Source organism: Ceratotherium simum, chromosome 19 (genome assembly GCF_057802395.1).
Source record: "Ceratotherium simum simum isolate JZ-2026a chromosome 19, ASM5780239v1, whole genome shotgun sequence".
Classification (NCBI taxonomy): Eukaryota; Metazoa; Chordata; class Mammalia; order Perissodactyla; family Rhinocerotidae; genus Ceratotherium; species Ceratotherium simum.
In genome coordinates, this window is record NC_141918.1 from 52,301,192 (window position 1) to 52,319,446 (window position 18,255).

General features: G+C 43.2%; 1 protein-coding gene and 3 non-coding genes across 4 annotated transcripts; all 4 read left to right on the forward strand.

Moving 5' to 3' along the window:
* The first annotated feature begins 932 nt into the window (after positions 1-932).
* RPS12 (ribosomal protein S12) lies at positions 933-3,868 on the forward strand. The gene is made up of 6 exons (XM_004422333.3): positions 933-1,061; positions 1,186-1,236; positions 1,377-1,493; positions 2,696-2,798; positions 3,250-3,351; positions 3,776-3,868. The coding sequence occupies exons 2-6, from the start codon at positions 1,223-1,225 to the stop codon at positions 3,836-3,838; spliced, it is 399 nt and encodes a 132-aa protein (XP_004422390.1). The 5' UTR covers positions 933-1,061; positions 1,186-1,222; the 3' UTR covers positions 3,839-3,868.
* On the forward strand, positions 1,727-1,799 carry LOC147914554 (small nucleolar RNA SNORD101). Its single transcript, XR_015555291.1, has one exon. It is a non-coding gene; the product is annotated as a small nucleolar RNA SNORD101 (small nucleolar RNA).
* Positions 3,097-3,173, forward strand: LOC147914555 (small nucleolar RNA SNORD100). The gene has a single exon (XR_015555296.1). It is a non-coding gene; the product is annotated as a small nucleolar RNA SNORD100 (small nucleolar RNA).
* On the forward strand, positions 3,530-3,659 carry LOC147914556 (small nucleolar RNA SNORA33). The gene has a single exon (XR_015555295.1). It is a non-coding gene; the product is annotated as a small nucleolar RNA SNORA33 (small nucleolar RNA).
* Positions 3,869-18,255: the final 14,387 nt, after the last annotated feature.

The following is an 18,255-nucleotide window of genomic DNA, read 5'->3' on the forward strand; positions in this document are numbered from 1 at the left end:
GCTGACACCTAGCAAACCCTTAAGAATTGCTGACTGGCTCGGCGACTTGTCAGGAGAGGAAGTTACAACAGGAGAAGGACTGTATGTACTGATTATACTCAGGTGTATACCATGTGTTTGCGTTGGAAATAGGGCTGTGAGAGTGGCTAATCTGCAAAACTCAAAATGCTGCCTCCTGGGCAAGTCAGAGTTTCAGGGTTTTTGGATTCCACTGACTCCGCCAGTGCTGGAGGGCGAAATCAATGCCGCATTCCTCGAAGGCTACGTTTTCATCTCCTCTTCCCAGACCCCATCCCTGGGTCTGGCACACTGCAGGTGTTGTAAATGCACCTGTCGAATCCCGATTTGCGCGGGATCACGAATGCAGGGGACAATCTAGCGTTAAAAAAGAAAAAAAAAAAAAACCTTCATTTAGAACCAACCCCCTGGCTGAGGTTCCACTTTACTAACACGACGCGGGAAAGCGGAATTTGCGATGTGCTTACAAGTTGTGAAACGCGTTGGCTTTCGTTTTGTGAACACAGACACACAGATGAGGGTCACCCAGAGAGTGGCACATTCGCGGACACTGGGAGTGACTAAGAGGCGAGGGGAGAGAGCGTGTCGCTCAGGAGGGCCCAGCTCGTGGGGTCGGCAAGAATTACAACACGGAGCGAGCAGGGTTAAACCCAGGGGTGGGAGGCAGCTAGGGCTCCCGCGGCGCCACAGGACCACGCGGACTGGCGCGCTTGACCCTTCTCGCGCTCCGTAGAGGGGGTCCTCCGGGCCCCCGCTGGCCCCGCCCCGGCGGGGAGCGCCGCTGCAGGCTGCCCGCGTTGGTGCCTGTTGCGCGTGCGAGAGACGGGCGGAGCGGAGTCAGCAGGCTGTCAGGACCGTCGTCTCAGAACCGCCTCAATGCGGAAACAGACCTCCTCGAGGCCCGGCACCACCACAGCCACCTCTTTCATGGAGGGGCGTGCACATGCGCCTAGGGGTCCTGGAACGCCCTTAAATACGGTCTTGCGGGCGTCTCCGGCCTCTTTCCCTGCCGCCGCCGAGTCGCGCGGAGGCGGAGGCGCGCGGTGAGTGGGGTCGGGCGAGCGTGGCGGTGCGGGTTCCGGCGCGGCGTGCTTGGCTGGGGCTGGCGATGAGCGTCAGGGCGTAGACTGAGTTGTGGTGACGCCCGATGACTTGTTTGTGTTTCAGTGCGTTCAAGATTCGGCTCCACCCGTAACCCACCGCCATGGCCGAGGAAGGGTGAGCCCGGGGCCGGGGTCGTGGTGCGGGTGGGGCGCGGGCCCCGGGGCGCCCCGAGCGCACCTGCCGGAGCGCCCCGGTGACGGCGGGTCCCGGGCAGCGGGCGGGGGATGAAGGCGGGCCTGCGCTCTTGGTTGCAGCATCGCTGCTGGAGGTGTAATGGACGTTAATACCGCCTTACAAGAGGTGCTGAAGACCGCCCTCATCCACGACGGCCTGGCACGGGGAATCCGCGAAGCTGCCAAAGCCCTAGACAAGTACGTGTATCAGTCTCAATACTGTGGGTTGTTGGAACCGGAACAAAACCGCAGCCGAGGGAAGAAAGCGTGACCTTCATGGTGTTAGGACAAGAGTTCTGAAGGGCATCGGTTCTACAGGAAACCGAGGAAAAGGTATCAGAACTCAGATCTGTGTAGCCCACTGAGAGTCGGTGGGTTTATGTTTGGAGTGGGGATGAGCGCTTGAGTCTTAATCAGACGAAAACTACAGTGTTTGGATGATGACTTAAATTGTCGGATACCCCTTCACTCCCTTTATGAGTGAAACCTAAGAGTCTGACCGACCTGTAGATTACGGGGCTAATTTCACGGTATCTAAAGGACAGATAGGAACCTTCATTTAGCAGTTTGCAGAACTGAACCATTAGTTAATGGAGTTTTTAGTTAATGTTTGTTGTAGAAGCATGTGTAATTGTATACGATTTAGTAAGTGTGGTAGCTGAAGAAATCAACGTGTGTGTGGAATATTTGTCAATATATTTGGTTTAGTCTTTGAGCTGGTTACATTAGCAAAACAACTGCATGCCTTAACTACAGAGCTGAATTTGAATGCACTTGAAGGATTTCTAAGAGAAGTTGAAGTCAGTTCAGTTCACTTTGGTGTAGACTGGGCAGTTGCATCCAATGGAAACAGCACTCCTTGCTGGAAGTACTTTGGCAGGTCCCGGTATGAATCCCCTGCGCTGTTTGTAGCTTAGCAGCGCTGCTCAATGCTAGTTCAGCCTCTGGGCCTGTAGCAGGTAGCAGCTCTGATCTGGCAGTTTGTGCTTCACATAACAGCAGTCTTGGGATGTGTAAGACTGGCTTGCAAGAAGGCATGTTTTTGTTTTGGCCACAAATTGGTAAACTAGTTCCCACTTATAATTTGTTATTTTTAAGAGTTGCTGAAGACTTGGTGTTGCTATAGGAGAGTTAAATAAATATAGTAATTAAAAATTTGATTATTTATTCACAAATTTTTGAATGAATTATATGCAAATAATTTATGATTCATGAGTAATGAATATAGTGAAACGACATGCTCTGTAACAGCTTCATCAAGCTGAAGCAGTTGTCTCCTCCGACGGTTGTGCTGCTTGTCTTGCGAGAGCAGCCAGTGAAAAGATGACTCCCTTGTAAAGTGCACGAGTGGCGGGTTTATACCTGAGCTTTAGCTCCTGCTGTTGGATTTTGCATTGCAGGCGCCAGGCCCATCTTTGTGTGCTTGCGTCCAACTGCGATGAGCCTATGTATGTCAAGTTGGTGGAGGCCCTCTGTGCTGAACACCAAATCAACCTAATTAAGGTAAGTTAGCCACCTAATCTGATTTATGTTCACTGTTAGACACCATAGCTGAATGACGGTTGGGCCACTTAGGATCATGTGTCTGGATTAATGCTATCCATAGTGATTGTTGTCACACCAGAGCGGATTTGGTATTGAGCTGGCTGCTTTCTGCAGGCGTGAAAAGCATCACACAAACTAGACATTGTTGGCTGTGTTAAAGCCAGTTACAGAAGCATTTTATTCCTGCAGGATTTAGTGCTACGTTTGATGTTGGTGAAGGGCGAAACCAGGGGAGAGTGCTGTGGGGGGTCTTGGTGCTGTGCATGATGACAGCTGGCTCCCTCTACTGACTTGCTCTGAGGAGACTGCCATGTCACCCTGTCTGACTACAGCTACCTTGTGGGTTAGTTTACTGTCTGTACCATGAATGTCTACTAGGAAGGTGATGATTTTTTTTTCTCCCCAATAGGTTGATGACAACAAGAAACTGGGGGAATGGGTAGGCCTCTGTAAAATTGACAGAGAGGGAAAACCCCGGAAAGTGGTTGGTTGCAGTTGTGTGGTGGTGAAGGTAAGTCAGAAGGTGGCCTCATCTCTGGGATGAAGGTTTGCTGGGTAATCATGCATAACCTTGTGTTGAATCTAAATTGTTAAATAAGTCAAGAAACTCTGAAGGGGGAAATTGAGTGATTCTCAACAGACTTAAAAACAGTTCTCTGCCCTTCAGAAAAGGAAAATAAGCCATAATTAAGCCAGCCAATGAATCTGCTTACCTGAATGTGTTTCTGCAGAAATTTAGAAAAAGCTGGCAATAGGAAAGCCATGTTACGAGCCTTAAAGACATTGAAGTCATTAAGGTCCCTGAAAGTGGCTACAAGAAATTTTAATAATGGGGGAGGCATTTTCCTTTTAGAGCTTTGTTATAATTAGGTGCTAACAACTTAGTGAAGTTTCTAAATGTTAGTAAAAAGTCACATGATTTTTTTTTTTTTTAGGACTATGGCAAAGAGTCTCAGGCCAAGGATGTCATCGAGGAGTACTTCAAGTGCAAGAAATGAACAAATAAAAAACTTGACTCTTGTTCCTCATCTCTGATTTTTTATTTGGGGCAGGAAAAAAAGGGTCCCTGTTAGTGGCAAAAGATACTCATTGCAAAATAACTGGAAGAGTGCTGTTGGTCCCCTCCTGGTTTCTAAATGAAAGCCTACTCTCGGAACCAGTAAGTAACTTCGGTGTTGACCATTAAAACGGAGTGGCCTAAGCAAAGATAGGCTTGCAGTGATATATTGGTGACAGCCCAGGGTTTTGTGGGTGTGGACATTTATCATGACTGAGTAGGTCAGCCTACAACCTGGAGAAGGGGGCTGAGGCTAGTCAAGTGTGAGTTAATAAGTTAGAATCCTGTGGCTGGACAGTGAGTGGATTAAGGCAAAAGCTGGACAAGTCAATAGAAAAGTACAGGGGTGGGCGGGGTTGCATTTAGCCTGCAGGCGCTAGAAAGTACGTGATGTCCAGGAGTGCTTATGGACATGACATTGGGAAAGGTCAGGGTGTCCATTGTCATCACCTAAATGTTAGGCACAGAAGCAAGATAGGCTCCAATTCAATGCTCTCTAGTCCCTGAAGATCTCAGGGAGAAGGAATGGTGACTCATGTACAGTCATGTTTAACGGAGGTGCATTCTGAGAAATGTGTCAGGTGATTTCGTCATGGGAACGTCGGTGTCTTTGCACAAACCTAGATGACATAGGCTACTGCACACCTCAGCTGTGCTGCTAATCTTAGGGGACCGCCGTCTTGTATGCCATGTCGAGTGAGTTGTTAAGCTGCACGTGACTTTCAAGCCTGGATCAAGTTTGGTATGTTGGTGTCAAGTATGAAGTTTTGAGACAGGTAGGACTAACGGAAGTCTTAAAGTTGGAATTCTGGCAAATCACCAGCTGAGGTTCTGGGAATTGCCCTCCACTAGTTTGCCAGTCTTGGTATGGAGTTATTGGCACGTGCTCTGAAGCTGGGAACTTGAGCCAGATCTGGTCTGGTTCTGAACGCTCACTTGTATCACTAGTTGTTTTTTGCATCATGGGAGTTTACAGGCTTAAGGCTTCCTCGAAAATCTGCTTTTAACACATAGCAAGCTCTAATATCACCAAAGGCTGGTTGTCCTCAGCACAGTATCCACTGTGGTGGAGAGAAAGGCCTCAGATGTAAGCTCTAGAGCTAATGTCGTTTATAGGCACGTGGATAGGTCCCTTGGTGTAACCTGGGATTATCTGTTACTATTAAATGTCAACCTGGTCTATTTGGCTTTTCTAAGGAAAATGATTTTTTTGCTTAAAGTTCTAGTTTCCTTGTATCAGAATCGACTCAGCAAACAAAATGAGTCCCTATTCTATATCTGGTAATGTTAATGCAGTAGAAAAAGACCATATTATGTTTTAAACATACCTTCTATATTTTAACTTTGATCTTTTATGGGAAATTCCCTAATTCAGTTTAGAGAAAGTGGCTGTTCGATTACAGCACTCGGCATTTCCATTTTTTCATTCATTGGCCCCTTTTTGAGATGAGTGTTAGGAAAACTGAAGCTAATCTGTTCACTGAATACCACCTCCTCCCACAGGCTTGGAATTACACCGGCGTTGGTTTTTGGTATTTCCTAATCCACTGTCACCTCAGCTGCAAAACATGCTCAAATCTCTTGAAGGAATATCCTGCTCTTGACCCCACTTTTTTCCCTAAGTGCTGCTTGCTGTCTGTTGCTCAAAGTCATGCTGCTCAGGATAGTTTGCATCCTCTCCTTCACCTTGAGTCTTCTGGCTTTTGTCCGCACTACTTGGCTAGAATGTTAATGTGGTCACCAACACCTTATGGTCAAATCCAGTAGCTCCTTTGCAGCCTTTTCCTCCTGACCTCTTGCTGGCCTTTTTTGGAAAAATACTCTTTTTTTTTTTTTGGTCCACTCTTGGACCCTTGCCACACTCTTCTGTCCCTGCTGTTTCTCCCTCTGCCTTCACCTTTCCCTTCTAATAGTTCTACTGTTCAGGCTGTGGTCCTATTGACTCCACTACAGCCTTCCTGGAACACGCTCCTGCTCCCGTAGCTTCCGTGATCTAGATTCCTGTGGTTTCTAGATCTCATCGGTTTGCCTTTGGTCAGCTCTAGACTAGGGGTGTGCGCTAGACAGCACCCCGTGAACACCCACCTACGCCTCGAATTTCGTATGCCTCAAAGTGAACTCTTGTCTTCCTCTTGAAATGTTTGTGGTTAGAGCAAAGGAAAGAGCTATTGAACATCTAGTGTGTGAAACAGTCTCTGCGCTAAGTGTGTACATCCATTATGTGTTACTTCTCATTTCCCAAGCCAGGGGCCTGGACATCCTCAATTCCTGCCTCTCCAGAAGATTCCAACAGCCTCCCAACAGATTTTCATGCCATGAGTCACTACTCACTCAGGTTATTCATCCACACTGCTCTCAGAGTCATAGTAGTGCAAGAATCAAGTGAGCATGCCCGTCTCCATGACTTCAGCTGTTAGCCTTCTGCTCCTCCTGTCTGAGGGGCCTTTTTCTTTTCTCTACCTGGCAATCTTCTACTCGTCCTTCAAACCCAGCTCAAATGTAACTTCAGCCTTAGAGTTGTGACTTGTTTGTATATCTTATGGTGGGATTCACCAGGAGGCCCACCCACGCTAAAGTGCCAGGGCAGAAGTGGCTGTCTTCATTTTTTACTGGGGAAAATAATTGTTTTCTGAAAGCAGTTGCTGCGTGCATCAGAATCTTGTTGAGGATGGCTCTCGTGTACCCTGAACAGATATCTGAGCCAAGCACTGGATAATCGTTCTCTTGATCCCGTGGACAATGAGAACTTGTGCATCCCTGTTCACTTTGGCTTTAAGAAGCCTCCAAGCTGAATGATCCATTTTCTTTCTGTTCTTAACTCTGCTCTACTTTTTAATTTTTGCCTGGTCCTGATTTTATTAAAATTTCTATTATATGTATTTTTTGGTAAGCCACTTAAAATGCTTTAAAAAGAGCCAGGACATCCATAGAAAAGTTGTAAAAAGGCTGTATTTTATGGTGGTGTCTATTAAAAATAAGAATTTGTCCATCTTGAACTGGATTGTTGAGGCAATGGAGTCATATGGGCGGACATGTTATAAACCCTAGAAAAGTGTGCAGACATCTATTAGTCTTTAGTTAGCCCTTAAAAGGGAGCTTGAATTAAATTTTTTTATTTTTAGATGAGTGTACATAGCATCGGGCTTGAGGAATATGTTAAGCACAAATAAGTTTTCATGCCTGTCCCTGCACTCCTGAGACCCGTAGAGGAGGAAGGGGAGGATATTTAGCTGAGAAGGGGCAATAAGATGACAGCTGTCACCCCTCCAGGCTGAGGATGGAGCAGGCTGATGGCTGAGGGGTAGGGCAGTGTCCTCGAAGCCAGGGTCCTATCCACAAGCCAGAAAAACAGACCTTCCAGCAGTAAGTTCCAGCAAGAGCAATGGAGGCCTCATGGCTAGACTAGGAGGTGCTCCAGAGAGGCCACCAGGCTCTCCTATCCCCCTAAGACAACTTGTTGGGTAAAGTCTGACTCGCATTGCTGGTGGCCCAGTGCTGGGGGCTGAGGGGTCATCAAGGTTAACGCTGAAGATTAAACTTACAGAGGGTGATCAGGTATTTAGGACTTGGGCCACATAAATATTAACACATCAGAGTGTTCAGAAGGACTGGGCCTGGTGATCCCCAGGCAAAAATAAATCATGAGTCATTCTTTAAAAACATGGCTTACACTTCAAATAGTATAAGCACACCTAAACTCTAAATTGAAGCTGCTTAACAAGTGAGATGTTTCAGCAAGATTTCTTTTCTTTTTTTGCTGAGGAGGATTCGTCCTAAGCTAACATCTATGCCAATCTTTCTCTCCTTTGTATGTGGGTCACCAACACAGCATGGCTGATGAGTGGAGTACGTCTGTGCCTGGGATCTGAACCTGCGAACCTGGGCCGCTGAAGGGGAGCCTACCAAACTCTAGCCCCTCGGCCACGGGGCTGGCCCCTGGGCCAGCTTTTTATCTAAAACCTGCAGAGTCTAATCACAGCCTGCTGATTCAAGTTGCCTTACCATCGAGCTTTGGCTTGGAAAGGCTTAGGAAGGAGGGAGGAAGGTGATCCGAAGGATTCTTCACCTACACTGAAGGGGCGATTTTCTAAGCTCTCTCCTAGTCTACGCGAAACATCTCTTAAGAGCATTTCTCCACTTTTTGCTTTTGCTCCGTGTTCACCGACCATCTTCACCACATTCCTAATTTGATTTCCACAGCAAAGCGGCTTTGGGAGGGAATGTGCCAGAGAAGAGGCAGGGAAGTGCTTTTCTAGGGAAAAACTCAGTCTCTCTCACCTTTCCTGTTTCCATGGGAACTAAATGGACTTGTGAAACATGTCAAAACTGGAGACCCTGGTGGTCATCCTGCGGCCCTGGCACCCCAGGAGGTTCTGTTAACTTTGCATTTTGATGATAAAGGGAGAGGAAAATCATAAAGCACCAATTCAGAATGCCTTTAGTTAAGAGTACACGTTGACCAATTACGAATGAAAGAATGGATGTGGCTATAAGTATGTTTATCACAGGGCTGTTAGTAATACTTTTATTGGTGGAAGGAGGAGAATGATTAAGTAAAATATGGTACATTTACATAATGAGATATGGTGCCATAAAAATGGGCAGTATGGAAGGACATTTGTTAATATAAATTTTTTTTTGTTGGTTAGAAATAATATTCTATTTATTACCCATGTACAGATTACTTTTCAGAAACATGAAGGTATTATCCATGCCCTCATCAGTTAACAGTTTGTAGAAAATAATTCATATCCTATCGACAATATGTTTCTATCATTTTTTTTTAAAACAACAGCCATTTTATTTTTCCATGTTAGTTCAAGAATAGCTTCAAGTTTTATGTTTTGGATCAAATCAAGACAATCTTTATTTATAGATAATTTCCTGACAGAGCCCCTCCCCCAACCCCTAAAAAAATTCTATATCCTAAGTGATAAACTCTTCTTACATTCAGCAAACTTTATAATATAAATATTTTTAAAACAATATTCAAAACATGTACAATAGGACCACATTTTGTTAAAAAAAAAAAGGAAATAAAAGAATATAAGGGTGCATGCCTACAGAAAAGAGAAGAAAGGTTGGAAGGTTTTAATGGTTGTTTCTGGAAAAGTGGGTATGTTGGTTTTCCTTTTGCTTATTTGTTTTTCTTTAACCAACACATATTGCTTTTGTAGTAACAGAACATTTTTTTTGTCATATTTTTTTATTTTCCATTGTTCTGATCCTGGTTAACTTTGCCTCTGTCTCTGCAGTCTGCATAAATAATTGTTGAACATTCTTTACCTAGAGATTGCTTTAGAACTCCTTCCATTTGGCAAAAAGCAAATCTCATTGAGGTGGGCTGGGCAGCATTTCTGTCCTCTGCTGCCAGCACTGACAGAACATATTTTTAATTAAAGAAATGAAATAATGGTGCGGGACATTCTTGTGGTTAATTTTAAGTCCCATTAATATAAAAGTTTAAAAAATTTTTATGTTCTGTGAACAAGTGAATTTATTTACTTGTCTAGGAAAATAGCACTTGGAGAAAACGAACAGTTTAAGCGGACTGAATTCAGACCTCGCCAGCAGGGGGCAGTAAGAGCTGGTGGCTGGTGACGGGCCTCTCCCGGAAAGGGCGAGCCGAGACAAGCAGCACAGACTACAGCAGCTCCCCTTGGACACGCTTCTTCCCCCGCTCTTTGAAGACAGTGGGGCTTTAGTTACTACCTCTGGACGCGTTTGCCTTTGCTTGATATTGCAGAATCCACACTCCCCAGCTGGTGAGGTCATTTCATCATGTGCTTTGGGAGCTTGTCAGCTGAGGAGACCGCAGTTGTTATATATACAACTAAGAAATTGAAACTCCACAGCATAGTCCTGGAGGAAAGGATTTTGAACTATAATGGGGACGGAATGTTTTGTGAGGTCCCTTTCTCTCGCACTGTGTTGAGAATTTCAGAGCAAGCTTATTCTGAAAAAAGGGGCATAATTTGGAGAGCATCATGGCAATGAAAGTCCTTGAGAGAGTATAATCTGCACACAGTAGCCCCCCGGGAGCACTGGCTTTGTTCTGGGCTGGATCTCTGGTGCCTAGAACAGTGCTTGGTGTGGTGGGCACAATATTCTCTGTTGGATGAGTAGATTGGACATCTCGGTTTATTTAGTTAGTTAGTTAATTTGTAGATTTTCTTCTCAGACTTAAACTCCCCAGCCTCTTTTGACACTTTAATTTCTCAGGTCCTTTTTTTCTGGCAACAAAGGTGAATGTCTCAAGTTGGGCCTCTCTCAGACTAGAATGGTGCCAAGCTGTCTCAGCCTCCCTTCACTCCACGCACTCCAGAGAGCAGGACGGAGAAACATATCCTATCACACATGGGGTACATAGCTCTACGAGTCTGAAAAAATAGTTTTAAAAGCCATTTTGAGACCTGGGAACAGTAAAAAGCACGTGAATTCAGGGAAACTATTTTTACACTGCAGTAATTTCTTTTTGAAGCCTATTTATTGAGACACATGCCAACAGCACACTATTGTACGAGTGACGTGAATTAAACCTCACACAAATGTAGTATTTTTCTTTTTATTTTTCCTTGTCTCGACTGCCCCCAACTAAAATTTACAAACGGATATAAAAATTCTGTTTGTACCTGGTTGGCTTGTTAGAGAAATACTGACTAAAAGGCCTGTGATATTTCACAGTGCTGCTACTAGGTTAAAAGGAGCAAAATGCTCATAAAAAAATAAATACATATGAGATCCATAAGGGGAAAATAAAATATTAACATACAAAATGCTGCAAATTTAAAACCTTGTCTTCTCTTTCTGATTCGATGCTGGATCTGCTTGGTGAGTTCCAGGGGTCAGCAGATGTTTTGCTAAATGGGTGCCTGGTGTGTCTTGCTGGGAGGTGCTCTCCCCCACGTGGATCATAAAGCAACGCAGGACCGTTATTTCAGGAGGGAGTACATGTGTAATTTTTAAGAAGACATTAAACCCTTTTCTATTCCCACCCACAAGCTGCATTTTGAAATAAAACCATCCAGTTCACAATTTTATATTCCAAATTTCTGTCATGTAAAGAGTCTAGAAATTTTACTCTAAGATAAACATGAAAGTGGTAACATAATGTGAATGGTGGGAAAGGGCAGAGGTGGAATTTAGAGCCTATGCGGAAAGGAAACAATGTGTGTTAAATCTTTTAGATTTTTACATAACTGTGATCAAGGAATAAAAATCATATTTGTTGCTAGCTTTACCACGCCTGGTGTTGTCTTGTGAAGTGAGCTGCGTTCGAAGCATCCCAGGCTGCGTTGCTGCCACCTGGAGTGCCGCGTAACAGGATACAGGACAGATTAAGTTTAGCGAATGTTCAGTTACAGTTTGAAACTATGTCATTGGGTGCCAGTAAAAATAAAACAGGTAAGAAATGATCTGGTCTTTAAAGAAACTTCTGTGTTTCAGTAAAACTGCTGAGTGCGGTTCTCCTGTCCTAGCAGAGCAGTGGGCAATAACAGGACCTTTGAAGAAGCAGAAACCTGCCTGCCCAATGACCCCAGCACCCTCCAGCATAATGACAACTTTAAGGGTTCAGTTTATTTGTGGCAAATGAAGGTAACATTTGAAGGTAACATTTTGAAAGCAAGCTGTATTTCTGAGTGTGTGGGGGGGCGGCGTGGAGAAGAAGAGAGAGAAAAGGGGAGAGGCGTGGGGGAGGAGATGGAGATAGAGAGAAGTTTGCCTTGCCATTAAAGAAAGTAAATCAATTGGTCTTAATTTGCAGAAGCAGTTATACATAACTTTAAGTGAGGAGTGTTGCCATCATAAGTGATTGGTGGGGGAATTGGACTTTTCTTTTTAAAAATAATCCTGGATTAGGGATCCATTCTTCTGAGAAACTGTTGGCAGAATGTTGCTAATGTTTGCAGTCAGAGAAGAGCCTGCCTTTTAAGGGTGTCTTTATTACAAATGAGCGTTAGGACTCCATCTCATCCTAGACTTGAATGCAGTTCCTATCCACACACATCTGAGGAGACAACTGCCTTCACATGCTGGTGGTGTTGATTTATAGCAGTAATAAGAGCAAAGGAAAAACTATCTTTTGAAGACTTGGAACTCTCTGGTGGATAGTTTTCAGATTCTGAAATTTAGAGATGAAAAGAAACTTTTGAAAAGTTCCTGTCTGTGCTGCTTTAGATTCCACAACAAGACCGTAATGTCTGTTGTCATTAGCTTTTGTCTTCCAAGTACTCTTCTCTGAGTGTTTCTACATTTGGAATTGTTGGAGAGAAATCAATTTCCTGAGAACACTTTAGCTAATATTGAATTTCAATTTATATGATTTTTACTTTTAATGTTTTTAAAATGTTTTATTTATATTTACATTGTACAAAACAGATCATTGAAATTTAGGTCCATGAAAACAATATTCAGAAAAATCAGGAGAACTACCAATCTAATGTTTAGATAAAGACTCCAAAAGCTCTCTAGAATAACTTCAATCTAAAAAATATCAAATTTAAAACAAAATTATTAGGGCAGTGCCATTTTGAATAAAATTGGTTTTAATCTATTGGCTAAAAAGATGTATAAAAGGGCCAATAGTCTCTAGTTCGTAGTTTTATCCAGTTTCATTTCTCTGCGCTCCTTCTGAGGGTAATTTCATCCCATTCTATGCAGCGAACAGGAGATGGCAGCATTACTTCAGCCATTGGAAAAGACCCTCCAATGAACCCCTGCTTAGAAGAGAAGGCTGGGAGCCGATGGGGAAGAGAGACAGCGGCAGGTGCGCCAGTGTCTCCCAAGCAGGAGACACAGGAAACAAATGTGAAACAAAGCTGTGTAATGCCTCTGAATGCTGCACATTTTTACGCATATTTTCCAGTGGAATAGCCCCTTTCCTTGTAAAAATGAAGTGGGTCAGATGTTGCAATTTTTGTAGGATTTAGAAAGCTGTACATGCCTAACAAAGAACTTGCCTCTACAGCTGTGGGATCTTTAATCTCTATTTTTTTTTATGGAGTAGTAATTTTCTAAGAACACTAGACACTCATCATCTTTATTTCTTCTCAAATTTCTAACTGATTTTTTTTTTATAATTTTATTTATTTATTTTTCCCCCAAAGCCCCAGTAGATAGTTGTATGTCACAGTTGCACATCCTCCTAGTTGCTGTACGTGGGACGCGGCCTCAGCATGGCCGGAGAAGCAGTGCGTCGGTGCACGCCCGGGATCCGAACCCGGGCCGCCAGCAGCGGAGCGCGTGCACTTAACCACTAAGCCACGGGGCCGGCCCTCTAACTGATTTTAATAATAGTGAGTAAGGAGCCTGGATCTCAGGTGAGTAAAAATATATACACGCAGCTAAATTCTCCTATCTGTTCTGTTAGGATGTTAGCACAGGAGAGAAAAGATTAGGTTGGTAAATCCATGGGCCTCAAGGTCTCAAGGCCTCAGCTTCTTTTTAGCATCCAGTTTGGTACCTCTCCTTGAAGAGGCAACTTCCAAGGAATACAAACCCCTCATGTGCAACCTGGATATATTTTGCTGAAATACTTTAAAAAATACATATGTGTAAATAAATTTACATATGTTGTGTGTGTAAAGAACTTATAATATTCTTTCTTAGCTTCCTTTAGAAAATTTAACCAGCTATTGGAAGAGTACCTGAAGAATCAAAATTTATGGGCTTTAAGGAAAAAGAGGAGAAAATGAAGGCCAAAATAGAAAAGTTTTCTTGGGCCGGCCCCATGGCTTAGCAGTTAAGTGCGCACGCTCTGCTGCTGGCGGCCCGGGTTCGGAACCCTGGGCGCGCACCGACGCACCGCTTCTCCGGCCATGCTGAGGCCGCGTCCCACACAGAGCAACTAGAAGGAGGTGCAGCTATGACATACAACTATCTACTGGGGCTTTGGGGAAAAATAAATAAATAAAATTATAAAAAAAAAAAGGAAATCCAGGTGGCTTCTTTCTAAAAAAAAAAAAAGAAAAGTTTTCTTGCTACCTGTGTTCGGTCTTTACCCTGGTTAAGAAAGAAAAGATTCAAAGGATTATTTTAAATTGGAGAGTAGCATTCCAGCCTTTCCTTTCATTTTAAAATTCCATATTCTTAGAAGTCTTATTTGGGAGATATTTCCCTAAACCCTACCTTGAAAAGATGGATTTCTGTTGCCCATTTTCATTAACATTTGAGCTTTAATTTCCTCATATCTGCATATAATCTGCTTTGGGCAAAGCTTATATTTTTTTTTATCTATTTTGAGAAAGCAACCCTTCCATAATGTCATAAATTTGACTTGTGTGTACTAAACAGAAGATTTTATTAATACGCTAACTCTTTTTCCATTAAAATCCTAAGTTAACAAATACCTAAATATAGCTGTTGTGGGTTCACCAGAGACGCAAAGGTGAACCTGAAATTTAGCCTACCAATGGGCAGCTTATATTGCTGGCAGGGTTACTGTATCAGAAATAATGACCTGAGTGTGAGTTTGAATGAATGAGAACCATAGATGTTTAATCGTAATGCAGTCACAGGTTTATCCTGGCCTCCGTAAATGGTAGGAAGGAATATCTGATCTTACAAGCTGTTTCACCTTTGTTTTTCAATAGCTGCGTCTCCTCAATAAATAATTGTGAACAAAGACACTGGTATTAATTTTCATCCCTTTTGACATACTAAGGACTTTAAAGTGGGATTTGACAGAGACTTTTGGTGTGTTTGTAGGGCCTACTGCTGGGCATCAGGTTTGTTAGTAAAGATTATTATGGTGTGCATACCAATCCATTTGAAAAGCGTTAACTCGGAAAGGGGAATGCAAAGGCTTAAATATATGTGTGTGGGTGTATATATATATAGAGAGCATTGTTCAGCCCATACCTACAGTGGGTATGAATCCTGGCTTTGCCAGTTAGTGGTTGTGAGACCCTAGAGAAGTCATTTAGCTTATATAAATCCCAATTCTTTTTCTCTAAAATAGGAATACTAATACTGTATCCAGTTTCTTAGAGGCTTTTTGTGAAGATTAACTGAGATAATATGTGTAAAGTGCTTAACCCAGTGTCTAGAGCATAAATCGTGGTGGTTATGATCATGATGGTACAGAATTATCACAGCAGATATAAATATATATATAAAAAATACAATCCAGATTACTTTTTCTTTGCAAAGCTCTAACCTATATAAAGATAGTTTTAAGATCTGTTAAAAACTCGGATATCCCCGAAGGAATAGGTTATAACTTTTAGTTACATGGTGCTTGAGACAATATATTTGTGTAACCTTCTCAGAAAAGTTTTACAAATGGCTTTCATAGGCCATGGACTTTATTAGAGTCCCAGTCCTAAGGGGTTCATAGAAGCTGGTCTAAGGATTATTTAGAAAGATTATAGGAAACTGTGCTGCCCAATGGGAGTTTATGTCTGTTCAGACTCCTGCTCTTGGCTTCAGCTCTCGACTGTGGCTTTGTGCCTCCATAGACAGCATGCATCTTAAGAGCATCGGCCGTGGACATTTAGAGCTGTTACTCTGAACAGCATTTCCCAAACAGGCATTCAGTTTTGCACACTACTTACATACTGGATGTTTAACACAATGTGTTACTTTTTATTTCTGTAGAATTTTTTTGTTATCTAAGAAACAAAATGAGTTTAAATATTTCCAAATCTAGGCCCTCTGCCTTGAAAACTCTTTGACGTTGGGTCTTTTGTGTTTTCTTTCAATTACAATTTAGGTCTGTGAGCAATGAGGTCAGATCATCTCGTCCCTCATTCTGCATTCTTTTCCCCCTGTCCTTGCTCACATCCTCCGGCCCCTTATTTGCACAGCCTGTATTAGCTTATAGATTGCATACCTGATTAAGAGTTTCTTGAAGGTAGGGAACATTCTTCGTATGTGCTTTCCTCAATGCCTAATAGGATGTTTTGTTCAAAAGGTGCTTAAAAAAATGAGGACGTGGTTATGAACTGTGGTCATATTTTGTGTAGTGGGGATACAAGCACTGCCAACTATGATTAGACTAAAATGGAGGCTCTTCATTCTGAAAAGATGAGAGTTGAATACTCTGACAGGGATCATGTAGGGTACAGATTGAACAAACACAGTCTTTTTCCCACTATAATTTAGGCTAATCTATGAAAGAATTAAATAATACAGAAAGCTACTTTACATACTGAGTAGATAACACGTTACTCCAAGGGGTGATATAGGCTGAAAAGGGTAAGCTTGGATAAATGTAGAGGCAAGATGGAGAATGAATAGTTAAGGGAAGCCGCGTGTTTTGAGTGAATCTCTGAACTTTGAAGCTAATGTGAGCAGCCGCCATCTTGGCATCTCTGCCATGATTGAGCCATTCTATTGGACTGGCAGGGCCCTGGCCTTGACAATAGGGCAGTTCTTATGCTCTCAGGAGTCACAAAGAGTGGAATGTATCAGTTTTAATTTTATACTTATTTTGTCCTTCTTCCCAGCACCTTTCATCATCCACACCTAGCAAAACCCCAACTGTAGTCAATGTAATACTTCTCCTGGTCCATTCCTGCACCCACACAGCTGAACACCATTGCAGAAATGCACGCAACCAAACCAACTGGTTTCATGTTGAGTATATAGGATGCAAGTAGGAGGTTAGAAGTCATGGTGGCCACTTGATGTTTCTTTCTGATTGTTTCTATGTTCTTTCAGTGAGATAAGGAAGTGAGGTCACCAGCCAGGATCAGGATGAGGAAGGATGTGATGAAGATTTGAGGTGAGAGGAGACATCCAGGAGATTGACAGAGTGAATGGGCAAAGCATGTGGTCCCACATCTCCTTCAGCTACTGTCTCCCTTTCTCAATTCCCATTTACAGCGAAACTCCCGCAAAGAGTGATATATACTCCCTGTCTTCAGTTCTGCTTCCAGTTCATCTTGAAACCATTCTAATCAGGTATTCACTCAAAATGCCTGTGCAACTTCTCTTGTCAAGGTCACTGTGAATTATATGTTGTTAAATTTAATGGTCAATTCTCAGTGCTTAACTTTCTTAACTTCGCAGTGGCATTTGACAGTTCCCTCCTCCTCTGTAAAACACTTTCTTGTCTTCTGTTTTGTGGCTGCTTCACTGGCTCCTCCTTCTTGGTCTACATTACCAATTCTTCATCCTGTCTCTGGCCTACATATTGGAGAACTCAAGTTTCATTCCCTGGATCTCTTCTCTGTCCACACTCACTCTCTTGGTGGTCTCATCCATACATATGTGGAAGGCTTCCGAATTTATACCTGCATCACAGACCTTTCCCCTGAACTCCAAATGCACAGACCCAGCTGCTCACTTGACATCTCTACTTGGATGTCTAACAGGCTTCTTTAACCAAACTTCTGATCTTTCTGCAAAAAACTTGCTCTACTCCTGATTCCTCCCCATGGCAGTAAATGACAACTCTATGCTCTTAATTGTTCAGGCCAAAAACTTGGGAGTCATCCTTCCCTCCTCTGTTTCTCTTATACTTCATGTTCAACTCTGTCAGCAAATCTTGTTGTTTCTTCCTTCAAGACAGAGTCAACGTGTGGTGGTCTCTTACCACCTTGTTGCTTCCGTTCTGGTCCAAGTTGCTGTCATCTCTCACTTGGATGGCTGCAGCAGCTCTCCAACGAGTGTCCCTGTTTCCACCTTTGACCCCAACAGTCTGTTCTCCCAAACAGCAGCCACAGCGAGCCTTTGAAAACTTAAATGAGATCCTTTTACTCCTCTGCTCAAATTCTCTAGTGGAGGTCCACGTCACTCAGAGTAAATGCTGGTCCTTACAATGATGTACAAGGCCCCACGTGGTCTGACTCTGCTTCCTCCAGATCTTTCTCCTGTATTCTTTCCTCCTTCATTTCACTTTAGCCACACTGGCCTCCTTGCTGTCCTCTGCCAGTACCCAGCATTCTCCTGCCTCAGGACCTTAGCACCTGCTGTCCTCTCTGCCTGGCGCATTCTTCCCCTGTGTATCTGCACGCCTCACTCTTTCATCTCCCTCAGGTTCTTGCTCAGACAACACCTTATCATGAAGGAATTCCCTTGATTGCCCTATTTAAAATAGAAATGCCTCCCCATATTAATGACTCCTTTCTCTCTTCTCCACTTTCTTCCTTAATTTGTCCCTGTACCACTCATTGCCAACTGACACCCGATATTTAAATTACTTCTTTGTGTATTGTATGTCTCCCTATACTAAAATTTAACTTTCATTTTTATAAAAGGGGAGGTGTAAGGGAGGACTTCCTCAAGAAGTAATTCTTGAACTGAGATTTGGAAGAGGAGGAGGAGAAGCTGAATAGGCTGAGAGAAGAGAAGATCCTTCCAGGCAAAGGGAAATTCATGTGCAAAGGTTTCCTTCCTGCGGGAGGAAAGATG